The 17,206-nt window shown below is 40.1% G+C and overlaps 1 protein-coding gene across 1 annotated transcript in view; it reads left to right on the forward strand.

Annotated features, from left to right (window-relative positions):
• The first annotated feature begins 1,045 nt into the window (after window positions 1–1,045).
• The window catches only part of DCP1B (decapping mRNA 1B), an 86,176-nt gene continuing 70,015 nt past the window's right edge, over window positions 1,046–17,206 (forward strand). The window contains exons 1-2 of the mRNA XM_006891312.1: window positions 1,046–1,195; window positions 12,189–12,229. Of these exons, the coding sequence (XP_006891374.1) occupies window positions 1,046–1,195; window positions 12,189–12,229 (191 nt within the window). The remainder of the gene's footprint in view (window positions 1,196–12,188; window positions 12,230–17,206) is intronic.

Here is a 17,206-nt window from a genome sequence, read left to right on the forward strand (position 1 = left end):
TTAATCAGAACTGACTTTGACAAGCACTGTGGCAATTAGACAATTAAAACAGACATTCGGATGGCGGGGAAGAAGAACAAACTGGGGAGGAGGGTGGAGAGAATGGTGCGGCAATGAAGGAGTGAAAGCCCAGAATCCCTGTGAATGTTCATTGAAACTAATAAAATTTAATAATAAAACAAAACCAAAAAAAAAAAAACCAACCACCTTAAAAAAAAAAAAGTTTTGGTAGCTTAATAGCTAGGGAGCTGAGCCTGTTAAACCAAAAGCCAAGTTTCTGGGGGTTCTAACCAGTCAGTTTACAGAGAAAGATGGGTAACCTCCTCCTTTGAGATTTACAGCCTCAGAAACCCAACGGAGCGTCACTTGTGAGTCTGATATTAATGAGGGGGCTTTTTTTTTTGGTGGTTGTTTTAGTGTTGGCTACTCAATGCAGCCTTGAGTCACAACTTTAACCAATCCTGGTTAAATGTCAACACAGTTAGAAAGTGGGGAGAGGGGCGGGGGGGAAGTATTAGCATTGTTTTCACCTTGCAGAATGCCTGCAAGACTCAGGAACCCCCCTAAAAGGTCCTCAGACTAACATTTGAGAAATACTAGGTGTTTGGAGCTGTGTCAGAAAAATCACAATTCTCCTTCCTGTCCGAGTTATTCATGCTTGAGGCTTATTATGATTATAGGTTAGACGGTTCCAGTGCCAAGGGAAAGACTCGTCAAGGCCTCGAACACATTCTAGAGGTAAATTCAGCCGCGCACAGCTCAAAAGCTCAAGTGGAAATAAACGCGCTTCTGGGAACGGGAAAGGATTCAGAGGGCAAGCGTGGGCTTGTTGCCCCTGACAACGATCCTGCGAGGAGGCGCCGTCATCGATTAGTAATGTCTTGCGTCCTCGGCGGGAGCAGAGGGCGGGGAAACGACTGGAGAATGAAGGGCCTCCGCAGAGCGCTCTTCGCGGTGTTTTCGGTTGCGAGGCAGCTCGCTCGTTCTGTGATCTATTGAGAGTGACTTCCCAGGGCCCCGGGTTGATACCGGGGAGGGAGGGAAGATGGCGGCGGTGGCGGCGGGAGGCCTGGTGGGGAAGGGACTGGACATCAGCCTGGCAGCCCTGCAGCGCCACGACCCCTATATCAACCGCATCGTGGACGTGGCCAGCCAGGTGGCTCTGTACACTTTCGGCCATCGGGCCAACGAGTGGGTGCGTGCTGACGCGGCGGGGCCGTGCAGACCCGGGCTGGGTGGGAATGGGGTTTGTCAGACTGGGGCTCAGGACCCGGTGCGGGGGAGGAGACGCTGGCTTCCCGGAGGTGGATGGCAGCCGTGGGGGATCTGAGGACACAGTCCTGGAAAACAGGACCCCGGGGCCCGCGAGTTTAGGAGAAGGGTTGATGGAGCTCTGAAACCACCTGAAGCTGGGGAAAAGATATAAAAAGCTGAGACAGCCCATGCAGAGAGACCCCTGCGAGGGGAAGGAGAGAAAGGATCTGTGCCGTGTGGCTGGAAGACTGATGAACTGCGAGAAAATCCTTGTTAAAGATGGCTAAGAGGAAGCAGGAACAGGGGACGAATTAAAGGAGTGAAGAGAAATCAAACTTTGATAGATGAGAGAAATATAAAGTAATAAACTCAGGTAACTACACTCACTAAGAGAAAAGCAAACTCTGAGAAATAAAAAGACAACAAAGTGGGTCTGGGGTTACACTTAGAAGGAAGCCTGAGTTCTTGGGAACATTATCAACTCCAAGTCCAGCAAGACCAAGACGAGTTTGATCTTTGAGTCCACTGGGGAGCCAAACTAATATCCCTCTGAAAGCAGAGCTCCAATAAGTGATACCATATTGAAATTTGGTTTCTTGACAATTAAAACGAGACATGAGCATAAGACACACTCGAGGACTAATGTTCCAAGAGTTGCATGTGTTTCTGTAACCCATCCCCTTGAATGTAGAGAGGTGTGCCACCCCCATGTATTTATTCTCTTCCTCATTGTGGTTTTAATCTCAAGTCATCATCAGTCATCCCTTATACCCTTATATAACTGTCAAACAATCATTGTCAACAAATTACAAAGCACTCTGAAATACTGAGCCAGGCTAAATTGATCTCAGATGAGGTTTTGTTGCTTTTCTGAATATTCAAGTCATTAACAAAACCAAACTGTAAGGAAGAAAAATAGCTATATTGAACAAATTTTAACACTCAAAATAATTTTTGTAGCTTCTCTCATTATAGATTTCTAACAACTTGTAATGAAAATTTTTTTAAAGAAAAAAAAAATACCCACCCCAAAGTAAACTGAAAAAGTCTAAACTAGGAAAAGAAAGAGAATAGATTCACCCAAAGTTCTTAACTGAAGAAATTTACAGAAGTGGAGCAAAGAATTTAGTTCTGGTTTCTTGGTAGGTAAACCAACATGGAAATTGTAGTTGTGCTTTGAGATTCCTGTTCAGTGATAGGTAGTATAGCATTCCATCAGGAAAGAGGTCGCCATTCCTCAGCTTTCAGAAGCATTGTTTCCTGGGCCATTATGCATCAAGAACATTAAACAACATAGTGGACAGTCTCCTCAGTGTCAATTAAATACAAAGATACCCTATTTTACACTGCTGCATAGAAAATATCAAGAGCATAATGTCATAATTCTGTAAAAGGAATTCTTTCGTAATGAAAGTTCAGCATTGTATAATGCTGTAAGCCACTTTAACCCTAGACGAGTGGAAAATGCTGAGAAATTATGACACCATAAAATAGAGAATGACTCTTGAATACAATTTATTTACTATAACTTCGGCAGGACCCAAGTGTTAGATACCTGTTAAAACAGCTACAGAGGTTTATTGCATACTTGGTGAAACCCATCTGCTAACGTCTCATCAAAAGGCAGAAGTGTCACAATGCATTATTTACAGGAATTATGTTTTCCTGCTTCCTGGACTTGTTGCGTTCAGACAGGGCATAATTCATTCAGCAAAAGGTCATTCTTTCAAAATACTAATCTTCAAGGCTGTGGTAGCCAGAAAGGGAAAAAAGAGAGACAGAGATTGAGTTCAGCTGCAGAACAGGTGCTGGGAGCAAATAAAAACTGTCCCCATATGCCATCACTTTGAGATTTCTGGATGGAGCCTATTGCATGTAAGACAAGTGAAAAGTATAAACAAAATTCTTGAGAATGAAAGGAAGATGAAAAGAAGAGGAATTCATATTACACTGACTTCAGGCCTCCAGAGGAGGAGGAATATAGAAATGAAGGGTAGGTTGACAGAGAAGAGATGCTTTATGAAAGCATTAAGAAAAGGTTATGTCATGAGTGGGATAGGAATTTTAGAACTAGACATGGTCCCCATTACCAGGAAAAGGAAGGAAAATAACAAACCCTATCTACATGCCAGTTAAAGAAAATGACTCTTGTATTAATTTCACAAGAGCTCTGATGGTGCAGTTATTAACTCAGCTGATTATAATGGGGTAGGTTTGTCGGAGACAATAAGATGGGCAAGGGATAGAGCAGGGTTTAGGGCTGTTGAGCATAAGGTTGCTATGAGTTGCAGGTGACTCGATGGCATATAACAAGAACAACAATTAAATTTGGACCCCCGAGTTCCTCAGGAGAAGAAGACTTGATCTATTCCCATCAAGATTAAATCCTAGGAGACTGTAGAACAGTTCTCTGGTCTTTGTGGTCCTATGAGTTGTGATAATAGGTTTTATATTTACCACTCAGTTTTAGAATGATGCTTTTCACTCAGAGTTGTCTCCTGAGAAGCTTCTGGCAATGTCTGGAGTTGTCACAATTGGGAGCACAGGTATTATTAGCATTATAGTGCTTAGAGAGTTGCACTGCTAAGCCAAAGACCAAGCTTCTCTGGTGATTGAAATCCATCAGCTGTTTCTCAAGAGAAAAGGAGAGGCTGTCTCCTCCCGTATGATTTACAGCCTTGTGAACCTCCCAGAGTGCTAGCTCTGAGTTGGGTCTGACTTGATGGCAATGCGAGCTTGGATAGAAGCCAGAGACAGAGCTGAACATAGGGCAGTGTACAAGACAAGCCTCAACAAAAGCGTGTCCAGTCCAAAATGTCACTGCTGAGCTTAGAGACTGCCGTACCATGGTTAGCGTGCTGTTCCTAGCTGATAGTTTTCTAACTCTTCTGTATTTTAAAGTCATGTTGAGTTTTTAAAAGTGCAAGCCACCAAATCAGGAACTTTTACTAGGAGGCCCAGGTACTTGCTATTTGTTAAAAGCTTGATGGGTGAGCAGGATGCAGCCATTCAGAGGGATTTCAAAGGATAAATTGAGACCTATTTTTCCATTATTTTAACTTAAAATAATTAATGAAATACTGATTGCTTTGAGCTGTCTCAAAAAGAGTTAGTGCGTTAAGTCCCAATAACTTGCATGTTGTTGCTGAGTACCATTAAGTCAGAACCGACATATAACTGATCCTCCGTGGACAGTGGTTTGAGAGACTTTAAGTCACATAGGAAAAGACTGCCCATCTTTCCACCTCCGAGCAGCTTGTGGATTCCAACTATGTATGTGCCTTGGCAGCACAATTCCTTACCACTTAAGCCACCAGCACTTCTGTAACTCACATAATAGCACTATTTTGTATTCCATTTTGTTAGTTTGAATTCTGAACAGTCTTTGCTGTTGATGATGCTTTTCAGTTTTATAATGGAGTATAACAGGAAATCATCCTTTAGGAAATTAAGCTAAAATAACATATCCTGGGATGGTAGACAGATATAACATTTGTTGTTGTTAGGTGCTGTCGAGTTGAGTATGACTCATAACAACCCTATAAACAAAAGATCTAAAACCCTGACGCATCCTGCGCCCTCCTCATCATTCTGACATACTGTCCATTTGTGGAGTCATTGTGTCAGTCCACCCAGAAATAAGAAAATGCTTGCTTTCTTCTTTGTCCAGAAAGAAGAAAATACCTGGTTGTCCTGTGATAACTAAGGAACCCTGGTAGCACAGTGCATAACCAAGTTGTAGTTCAAGCTCTTTAGCTACCCCATGGGAGAAAGATGGCCAGTTTCCCCCCTTAATGATTTACTGTCTCTGAAACTGGTAAGAAGGCCCCTATTTAAGTCTAAACTGACTTGGGTAGGATAGTGGGGCCACAAAAATGCATGAATTTGAGCTGTCTTTGGCCATAAAAGAACAGAAATTTACAAAGTTACCTCTGCCTTTAATCTAAGTGCCACAGACACTGAATTACATTTTGTTTGGTTTGTGTTTCCCTACCCCCACCCCATCCTCAAGATCTCAGCGATATAGAGATATAGATTGGTTGTCTCTTATTAATGGAGAAACTGGGACATAAAATAATAAACTAATTATCCCAATATGATGTGGGAAGAACCTCAGTCAAGTACTATATTTTAATCACAGAAGCACAATTTATTTTTGTGAACAAACTCATTCATCTCTGTTTTAAGCAATTTTTGTTATGAGTAAGAGAATAAGTCCAGGAGAAGCATGTCTTACATTTTAAGACTGGATTTTTCAGTACTAAAATACGGCATTAAAGTGCTTTTTTTTCTTTAAGAACAAACCAAATTTCTTTTATTAGTTCATCAAGGAAAAAGAAACTTTTTTTTAAAAAAACCCAACCTACCAATAAACAAAATCTACAGGGTTTATGAATGCTGATTTATAATCACACCTGAGCAGCTCTAAAATGAAGCCGTATAAAGGTCGATACTGGGACAGAGCAAAGTGTTTGACTTGGAATCATAACACATCTAGGGATTTCAAAGTCCTATTACATCTCTATTTTTTGGATTTCAGTGCATCTTTTTACCACGAGGCCACTAGAGCTCCCTATTTCCTGTATTTTTGCTCAAGTTTTCTATTAATGTGATGATAAATGATAGCAGATATTTCATTTTGTAAATATCATTTTGAGAAAGGGTCTGGGGATTACCCATACAAGTTCAGTATGCCTCCAGATTGTTTGAGTGTCACTTACTGGACTATAGTGTCTATGTTCACAATGATTTATAGATTCTGTGATGTTTTGTGTTCAAAGTAGTTCTCAGTACTTACAATGTACCCAAGATATACAGATTTCTTAAAAGATACAAATTAACTTCTTATTTTTACAAAAAAAGAAATGCTTTTCTTTTTCCTATTTGACCTTGGGTTATTTTTCAAAGTATAGTGGCATATGAGTCATATTTGAGAAATAAGAATAATTTTCATGATACATAGAAGTGATTTATACAAATGTCATACTGACCCCAGTTTAAGAATGAGACTAGTATTTTCTTACTGTGTTTATAGATTAAATATGTCTACAATTACTTTAACTGTTAAGAATTGTTTCTTCAGATCTGTTGCTCATAGGGTTGCTATGAATTGTAGCTGACTCTGCAGCACCTAACAACAATAATTACATCTCTAAACATCTTGTTAACATGTAATGATGTTTTCCAGAGTAATTTTTTTGCTTTTCCTTTACTAAGTTATTATGGGTCTGCTCTGTATTTTAGTATCTCCTTTCCTCTCCCACTCGAAATCTTGAAAGAATGTTACTTTCTGTGGCCAGCCTTTACTCAATATCTTAGATGTCTTATACTGTACTTGCAGTATTTGTCCTTTTGTGATGGGCTAATTTCACTCAGCATAATGTCTTCCACAGATTCTTAATTTTCTTTAGTACTGCACAGTATTCCATTTTATGTCTGTACCATAGTTTATCCATTCATCCACTAGTGGCCATTTATGTTGTTTCCATGTTTTGGTAACTGAGTAGTGCTGTGGTGAACATGTGCCTACACGTATCTATTCATATCACAGTTCACTCTTCTGTATGTAGATCATATATCTTATTGCTGGATCATGCTGTATTTCCACCTTTTTAAGAAAGCGCCACACAATGCTCCACAGTGGTGGTTCCATTTTACAGTCCTACCAGCAGTGTGAAAAGGGTTCTGGTCTCCATATTCTTGCCGGCATTTGTTTTTTCTGGGCTTTTTGAAATTTGATAATAACACTGGGTTAGGGCCTCTAGTGGGATATGCTATAGTGTGTTCTGCTGCTAACCAAAAGGGCTCAAGCCGCTGACAGTGTAAATGTACCAGGTGCTCTGTGGAACAATGATGGGTAGTCTTTTCCCATTTAGATTTGCAGCCTTGAAAACCCTGTGGCTCAGAATCTACTTGATCCCAAGAAATCTGAGTTTGGTTAATGCTGGAGTGAGATGATTTTTCATTGTTGCTTTAGTTTGCATCTCTTGGATGGCTGAGGCAGACACTTGGGGGCATGTGGTTATACCCCACAGCTGTAACCAAAAAGGTCAGTTGCTCTATGGGAGAAAGTTGAAGCCTTTGGCTTCAGTAAAGAGTCACGGCGTTGAATATTAGAGGCTGCAGGTCTTCTCCTTTCTGCAGGGTCTGTGAGGCAGCATCCACTCATTTCTTCATGTATGTGTTGGCCACCTGAATGTCTTTCTTTTTTGTTAAAATGTCAGTTCATGTCCTCAGCCCATTGTATTTTTATTATTTGCCTTTTTGATGCTGAGGTGTTGACACTTTAAAAATATTTTAGAGATTTAGTCCCTTGCAAGACACGGTCATTGCCAATTCCTCCCCTCATCCCCCACCCCGAGTCTTTAGATACTGTTTTGGTGAAGTGTTTTAATGAACATACATTTTTGTTTGATTTTTAGAAAGTCCCAGTTGTCTAGTTTGCTTTCTGCTGTGTATGTGTGTGTGTGTGTATTATTTATCTTTGCTGTATATTTATGTCATGTATTATTGTTGAGCCCTGTCAAGTTGGAGCTGACACATAGCTGACCCTCCAGCTGGTTTTCAGAAGCCATAAATCTCACAGGAAAAGACTGCCCATCTTTCTGTGGTGGAGCAACTGGTGGATTTAAATCACATACCTCTGGGTTGGCAGTGTAATTCCTTACCATTAAACCACCAGACTCATTAGTATTTTTTTTTCTTTGATGATCTTTATAGTTTTTGGACTTACATCTTTAATATATATTGAGTTGAGGTTTTTTTTAGATATAAGGGTTATGAGCTATCTTTAATTTTTTCTGCAAATAGCCCATTTTCCTAACCAAAGTAATTTCTTTTTAAAAGAAGGAGAAAATTGTATAATAATTTTGTATAATTTGATAAACTGGTGGATTTGAACTGTGTGCCTTCAGATCAGCAGCATAACTTTTTACCACAGAGCTCCCTGGTTCTTTGGTATAAATTCATAGAAGAGAATATGTTATTATCTAGACTCATTGCCAGTGTATCAGGCCAACTCATAACTGACTCTGTTGGGTTACTGAAGCTTTAAGTTACACAAAAGGAGACTGCTCATCTTTCTCCCTTAGAGCCATTCTTGGATTTGAACTGTCAGAGATTCATCCTTTAGGCCAGCAGACTGCACCATCAGAACTCCTTTCAGAATCTAGTTGTTGTTAGGTGCCACTGAGTTAACTACAACACACAGCAACCTTATGAACAACAGATTTGAACCTTGCCCTGTCCTGTGCCATCTACATGGTCTCCTTGAATGGGCTTGAACCCATTGTTCCAGTCACTGTGTCAATCCATCCTGTTAGGGTCTGCATCTCTTTTGACTCCCTTCCTTTCCTAGAATGATGTCTTTTTCCAAAGACTGGCCCCTCCTGACAACATGCCTAAAGTATGTGAAACAAATTCTCACCATCCTCGCCTCTAAGAAGCACAGTGGTTGCAATTCTTCCAGGACAGACTTGCTTGTGTTTCTGGCAGTCCATGGAATATACAGTACTCTTCTCTAGCACCACAGTGGAAAGGCATCAGTTCTTCTCTGTCATCCTTATTCACTGGCCAACTTTTCAGATGCATAGGAAACAACTAAAAAGGCTTAGATCAAACTCTAAAGGACTTAGTGAAACACAGGCAGTCGTCAGAACAGAGCAGGGCAACACTGCATGGTTCAAAATTGGGAAGGGTGTACGTCAGGGATGTGTCCTGTCTCCATACCTTTACAACTTGTATGCAGAGCACATTATCCAAGAGGCTGGGCTCTATGAGGAGAGGCGTGGCGTTAGGATTGGTGGACGATCTATCAACAATCTGCATTATGCAGATGACACAACCTTGCACACTGAAACTGAGGAGGACCTCATGCACTTACTGCAGAGGGTCAAGGACTGCAGCCTTCAATATGGACTGAGGCTCAATGTTAAGAAGACAAAAATTCTCACCACTGGACCAATCGGTAGCATCAGGATGGATGGGGAAGAGATTGAGATTGTTCACAGCTTCAGTTTGCTCAGCTCCACAGTCAACACTCTTGGCACCAGTAGCCAGGAAATCAAAAAACGTATTGCGATGGGAAAGTCTGTGGTTAGGGACCTCTCCAAAATACTCAAGAGCAACAGTGTCTCTCTGGAGACTAAGGTCCACCTGATACAGGCCATGGTTTTTGCAATCACTTGTTATGCATCAGAGAGTTGGACAATGACTAGGGAGGATAGAAGGAGAATTGACGCCTTTGAGCTGTGGTGCTGGAAAAGAGTATTGAATGTACCATGGACTGCCACGAAAACAAACAGATTCATCCTAGAGAGGATTAAACCAGGCTGCTCCTTGGAGGCAAGGATTCTGGGGCTTCGTCTGACATACTCTGGACATGTTGGAAGGAGAGACAGGTCTTTAGAGAGGGACATCATGCTGGGAAGAGTGGAGGGACAGCGCAGGAGGGGAAGACCCTCTATGAGGTGGATTGATTCAGTGACTGGGGTACTCGGGATGGGTTTGTCAGAGGCAATGAGATTGGCAGAGGATAGAGCACGGTTTAGGGCTGTTGTACATAGGGTCGCTATGAGTCGCAAACGACTTGACGGCACATAACAACAACAACAACATACCTGGAGTGCAAGTACCAGCTCCCATGGAGTTGATCTTGACCCCCTAGTGACTTCATATGTGTCAGAGTATAAATGGCTTTTCAATGTCAATTCTGGGGGATAAAAGGTAGCAGACTGCTAGGCCTTTCTTCCAAGGTGCCTCTGGTAAACTTGAATGTCCAACCTTTTGTTAGCAGTTGAGCTTGGTAACTTGTACCATCAGGAACTCAGGGTCTGAAATGGGATCAGACGATTTGCATTTCCAAAAAGTTTCCAGGTGGAGCTAATGCTATTCACCTGTGAACTATGAGAACCACTGGCACTGCTGAGTATTTGGGCATGGGAAAACATCATGCTTGGAATTATGTGCCTTTTAAAGATATTTTACTATCACTTTTTTATTTAAAGGTGAGCACGTGTGGCCTAGTGGATAGGTCATTGCTGCCAGCCCACAGGTGTGCAATTCTCATCCACTGTCTGCCCCTTGAGAGGAAGATGAGCATTTTCCTCCTGTGTGACTTACTGTCTTTGAAAACCCCTTGGAGAGTCAGCTATAAATTGGTTGAGACTTGATGGCAATGAGTTAATTAGTTTATATAAAGAGTATTTTTTGGTTGAAATTATTTAATTTTTTAATTATTTTTATAATTAATGATAAAATATTGAAGATGTAAATAGAAAATTTACATGAAATTATAAGTAGCAAAAATAATTTTTAAATTTTCAATTATACTAGGCAAATTACTATTTGAGGGACCTTTCTGGTGGCCTGTTGTTGTACACTATAGCTGACCCTCCAACAGGTTTTCAGAAATAGTAATCTCACAAGAGGAGATTGCCTGTCCTTCTCACACAGAGCAGCTGGTGCTCTCGAACTGCATGCCTCTGGGATTGCAGCGTAGTTTCTTGCCACTAGGCTACCTGGTGGCTTAGTAGTAAGGAATTGAACTGCCAAGGCAAAGGTACACAGTTCAGAACCATCAGCTGCTCCATGGAAGAAAGATGGACAATCTCCTGTGTGATCTACTGCCTCTGAAAACCTGCTGGAGGGTCAACTATGGGTTGGTTCTGACTTGACTGCACAGAACAACAGCAACAATTACTTTTTGGAGTTCCAGGGTAGTGCAAATGGTTAATAATGGTTAATCCCAAAGGTTAGAGGTTCAAGTCCATTCAGAGGCACCTTGGAAAAAAGATCTGGCAGTCTACTTCTGAAAAGTCAGCTATAAAACCCCTGTGGAGCCCATTTCTGCTCTGATACACATGGGTTCTCAGTGCATCAGAAATGGCTAGACAGTAACTGATTAATTATGGATTAGTCAAACAAACATATGTTTTAATATTGACAAGACATTTTCATTGGGGTTTGGGTCTCTGCCTTTAGAGAAATGGGAAAGAAACCTTGACAAATACATTCACTTCACTATCATTTTTTACTTTCCCACTTCCCTTGGGCAAACTTCTCAAGTCCTAGCTTAGTAATATTTCTAACTTTATTTCAGAAGTTCTTCAAACAGAACTTAACTAAATATTCCAACCAAGTAGGTTATTTATCAGGTTGACAACTCTGCAGCATCACTGCCCTCATCTGTCTAGTAGTCAAGCAGACTTGTTGGCAGATCATCTGCTCTCCTTGGTGACAGAATATCGCAAGAAGAAAATGAACTGAAAAATAAAGGAAGGATAATGAAATGCAGGTGCGAGTGATTCCTGCAGCATGCTGCACACCCAGTGCAGAAGGTGGAGAAAAAGGCAGCACACTTATTACAATCTCTTCTTTCTAATGAAATCCACAGAGCCCATGCAGTTGTTTTCTGTTTTAGTCAGAGGTGTGTTGCCTTCCCTGTATTTAGTAAAGAGAGATAATGATGGTTTATTTTGTTTGTTTTGGTTTTTTTTTTTTTTTATTTTTGTGTGAGTGTACCGTCAAATCAGATCTGACTGGTACAGGAGGGGATTGTCCCTCCTTTTCCCGGCAGAGCATCTGGTGGATTAGAACCGTGAGCCTCTGGGATTGTAGTTGCAGCTTCTTGCCACTAGGCCACCAGAGCTCCCCAATGATGGTTTATTTTGTAAATGACAAAAGGAGAACAAATGCTTCCTGCTGCTTAATCAGCAATACTACTGCACTCATGGCAGAGATCTGCTTTCTCCTTTTCCTAAGAATAACCCCTCACAGAGCATCTGTTTGCCTGGTTGCAGCTTTGACTTGAAATGGGATATAATGCTTTTTTTTCCCCCTGTATAAAGTTTTTTGTTTTCCGACTTCTGTGAATGTATACCATTAAGGAAGAGAAATGCATATTTTGCTTTGCTTTTTGTTTTTTATTGTTTCAGGAGAAGACTGATGTGGAAGGAACTCTTTTTGTTTATACCAGGTAAGTATTTTACCTTTGTAAAGGAACTAATAACCTTTGAAATAATAATGTAGCCTAGCTGTATCATCCTTTGTCAAGTATACTTTTACTTCAAAGAGAAGCAGCAACTCAATAATCTAAGTGTGAGACTGATAGGTTGACATGAAGTGAGAGAATACTGCTGCAGTGTACCTCCTGCACTCTACTGCATATGACTTTCAGACTATAATTTAAATCTCAATATTCCAACTTAGACTTGCTACCATTGAACCATCCATTGAGTTTCTGAGTCTATAAATCTTATTGCAAAGAAACGCCTCATTTTTCTCCCTCAGAGCTACTGGTGGATTTGAACTGCCTTTTGTTTAGTGGTGCAGCACACTATGGACTACACCACCAGAGCTCTATAAACCTCAATATGTTGTTACTGTGACCTTCAAGTCAGAACGGACTCAGGGCTGGCCCTCCAGTGGGTTTTCAGAGGCTCTAGATCACATGGGAGGAAATCACCCATCCTTCTCCCATGGAGCAGCTGGTGGAGTCACACTGCTTGCTTTTGGGTTGTCGGCCCAACTCCTTACCTACAAGGCCACCAGAGCTCCCTAAACATCAAGATAAATAAGCTTAAATATTTTACTTTATCAATTTTAATATTTTATCAATTCAAATGAAAAGTAGAAGGGTCTTGAATATAGTTCACTGGCAAAATACTAGAATGTTGTTAAGTGCTGTTGAGTTTTAGATGACTCATAGCGACCCTATGAATGATAGGCCTGAATACTTGTATAACTTTCATCGGCTCTCCAAGTTCATAGAGTTTCCAGAGGCAAGGTATTTTGGAAGTGGATGCCACTCCTGATCCCAAGCTTGTTTTAATTGGGGAGCTCCACCAAATACTGTCCACCAAGGGGAACTTTTATCACATTTGGCACATCAGTGTCACAGTGTTTAGCATCACAGCAACCACGAGTTACCTCTGTACAGCAAATTGACAGACCAGTGCTGTACCACTTAGAAGAATTTTTGACCCAAACAATTAAAACCAGGCTTGAGGACTGTTCACCTTTGGCTTGATAGCATAACTTTCCTTTTTTTTTTTTTAAGTTAAGAATCAAATTATTTTATTATTCACAAGAATAATAATCATTTATTGAATGATTATTTGAAGTAATATAGTATAGGACTTAAGAGCAAAGCCTCTGAGACAAACTGTTTCATTCCTTTCTGCTGATAGCATAACTTTCTATCCACTAGGCCAACAGAGCTCTCTCTATGTTGTTGTTAAGTGCTGTCAAGTTGTAGACAACTTTATAGGGACCCTATGAACAAAAGACCTGAATACTGTATACCTTAATATTGGAAGGGGGGTTTATTGGGTATACACCTCCTTGAGTCTTTAAAGAAACTTGATCCAGAATTGAAGATGTTTTTGAGACCTCAGGGGTCCAGCTAATGGAATATGTTTCAGTTCATATTCAATAAACTCATGGTCTAGTAATTTCTTATTATCAGATGTTAACATCATGCACACAAAGACAGTCTATGCATTCTTTTAATAGTAAAACTTTTATTAACAATGTTGTTGTTGTTGATCGTTGTTAAGTTGAGCACAACTCATAGGGACCCTATGAACAAAAGGCCTGAAGCCGAGTTACATACACTTCCTAAACAAAATGCTTCTTGAAACTCTGTTAACTTTATTAACATGGATACTTATATAAAATACTATAGCTAAAATGATCCAGGCTTGCTATTTGTCAGAGAGTTGGAAAGTGACTTGGGATGATAGAAAAATAATTGATGCCTTTGAGCTGTGGTGCTGGAGAAGTGTTGAATTTACCATGGACTGCCAGGAGAACAAACAGGTTTGTCCTAGAGAGGGTGAAACCAGGCTGCTCCCTGAGGCAAGGATTCTGAAGCTCCATCTGACATACTTTGGGCATGTTGCAAGGAGGGGCCAGTACTTGGAGAAGGACATTATGCTTGGAAGGGTGGAGGGACAGAGAAAGAGGAAGACCTTCGATGAGATGGCTTAATTCAGTGACTGGGGTTATAAGGGTAGGTGTGTCTGAGACAGTAAAGTTGGCACAGGATAGAGCAGGTTTCAGGGCTATTATGCATAGGGTGGGTCACAATGAGTTGCAAGCAACTCAACAGCACATAACAACGACATAGCTAAAATCTATCACTCAGTGCATGTGCAAAGATGAAATACAAAGGCCTTGTCCATACCCTTCTGGGGATAATAATTTCATTCAAGGAACAGATAATATGCATGCTCATAGATATGTGTATATATGTGTATGTGAGAGAGAGAGAGATTTACATTTAAGATCAATCAAAATACATGTTATAAATTTCAGTTGATAGGTTATAAGCAATGAGGAACCTACTATGATTATAGAAATTTTTATAGAAATGGTGAATCTGAACTTGGGCCTTGGGTCTAAGATACTTGAAAAGAAGGAAAAGCAGTCTGAGTTGAAAGCATTGCAGAAGTGTATAACCTAGTATATTAAAGGGCTGGTAAAAACAAGAACTCTTTGATACAGAGGATTTATACTGGCTAGAAGCTGATAGTGAAGGTAAAGAGATTTTGCCAGAATTGGAATGACAGATTTGGAATTTTATTCCCTTAGCAATAAGAAATCATTGAAGGTTGGGTGGGAAGAGCAGTAATAGAGTTATTCCAGAATGTATAGAGAATGTTGGAACATTAACCTTATGAGGGTGCATTGGCTCTAGAAAAATATTTGAGCCAGGGAAGACATTGAGAAGATTATTACAGTAAAACAGATAAGAGATGATGAGAGAATGGACGATAGTGATAGAAGCTGAAAAGGAAAAGAACAGAATTACTGAAAGATGTATAGAGGGAATAGTGAAATTAAAAATAACATTAAGATTTTGAACAAAGTCCTGGAGGAATGATGAAACCATGAGCAGAGTAGAAAAAAGGTTGCTAGTATGATCTGAAGACAAATATTAGTTTTACTTTGATGTAATAGCAGAACTGCACTTGGAGGTGGCTAACCACTCAGGATTGACTTTGAAATTAAGATAAAGGACTTTTAGTCATCTGTGTTAATGTGATAGTTGAAACCCGGAGAGGAAAAGTTCTCTGAAGTAGAGCATTAATAGAGGAAACTGACAGTGCCAAAGCTTGGATTTAGGGACCAGCAAAGATAGAGATAAATTGAGAAGCTGAACCATAGAAGAACACTATTCACTATCAACCTACAGTACTCAGAGGACCTGAAGTACTTACAGATGAAGAGCAGATTACACTCTTCAGTATGGATGTCACATTACATGAAGAAAACAAAAATTCTCATAATTGAACCAATATACAACATCATGATAAATGGAGAAAAGGCTGATGTTGTCAAGAACTTCATTCTATCATGATCGACTTCCATAGAAGTAGCAGTCAGGAAATCAAATGACCTGTTGCATTGGCCAAATTTCCTTCAAAAGTCTTCTCTAAAAGTGTTAAAAAAATCAAAGTTATCACCCTGAGGAATAAATGCCTGACCCAAGCCATATGCATGCAAACACATATTCATTAGTAAGTCTTGCTGTTTAGTGCCGTCAAGTTGTAGATGACTCATAATGCCCCTATAAACAAAAGACCTGAACATTTGTATAACTTTCATTTCTACAAGTTCATAGGGTTTCTGGAGGCAAGCTGTTTCATTAATGATGAGACAAAGAAAAACTGATGCACTTGAATTATGGTATTAGTGAAGAATATTAAATATACCATGGACTGCAGGAAGAATGAAAAATTTGTCTTGGGCAACACACAGACACGATGCTCTTGAGAAGCAAGGATTGGGTCTCATGTTGGACAAATTATCAGGAAGAACCAGTCTGAGGAGAAGGTCAGCAGAAAGGATGATTCTCAACAAGATAGACTCACTCGGGAGCTGCAACTGTGGGCTCAAACAGTACCAACGGTTGTGAGAATGACACAGGAGTGAGTTGTGCTTTGGTCTGTGTGCATGGAGCTGTGATGAGTTGGAATTTATTCAATGGCAGTGATGACAATAAAGGATATAGAGAAGACCCAGAGAAAAAAGCAGTTGTTTTTGTTGTTGTGTGTAACACAGAGTCAGAACTGAATCATAGCTGACCCTCCAGTGGGTTTTCAAAGGCAGTTAATCACAGGAGAGAAGATTTTCCATCTTTCTCACACAGAGCAGCTAGTGGCCTTGGACTGCACACCTTTGGGATTGCAGTGCAGCTTCTTGCCACTAAGGCACCAGAGAATCATTACTAGAACATTAAGAGGCAAAAAGGGTGGTGTTATATGTGTGCATATAGGATCAGAGACAGGTCAGCCTTAAGAATGAAGGTCTACTTAAGTGGAGACTGTACTAGGAGTGAAAAAAAGGAACAGAAGGGTGAGACCATCTAAACAGGCAACAAGGTCAGTTTATTCATTAATAGCTGAAGAAAAATGGTGAGAATGCCTAAGAATAATCAGATATATTAGTTTATATTATGTTTCAAAACTTAGAGCATGCCACCAGGTGAGTATATTCAGTGTAGACTACTCTGAGAATTTTAAATATAAAAAGAAAACCAAGCACACAGTATATATTGTTATTAATTTCTCAAATCAAGTAGTAGTATTTTAAGAAGGGGAAAAATAGATGTAACCAAATGCACTAATAATTTTGAGATTTTAAGTGTGTTGTGTGTGTTTATATGTTTTAAGGTATGGAAAAGTAACAAACTGTACAAGCATTTTCTCTTTTGTATCCAAACCAAATGTAGTTTTATATTCAAGTAAATCTTAATATACTCCAGCTTGCTAGTGGGACTGTCAATTAAATAAACCACTAAATTGAGAAACAGATACTTCCCTAGCTCTTAATTTAACCCCTCAAGTCTAGGAACCCCTCTGATGGTATAAATGGTCAAAGGTTGTGCTGCTAACTCAGAGGCAGGTGATTTGAATCCACCAGTGCCTCCAAGGGAGATAGACTGCCA

This window comes from Elephantulus edwardii, unplaced genomic scaffold, assembly GCF_000299155.1.
Source record: "Elephantulus edwardii isolate Elephantulus edwardi_28Jun2011 unplaced genomic scaffold, EleEdw1.0 scaffold00096, whole genome shotgun sequence".
Classification (NCBI taxonomy): Eukaryota; Metazoa; Chordata; class Mammalia; order Macroscelidea; family Macroscelididae; genus Elephantulus; species Elephantulus edwardii.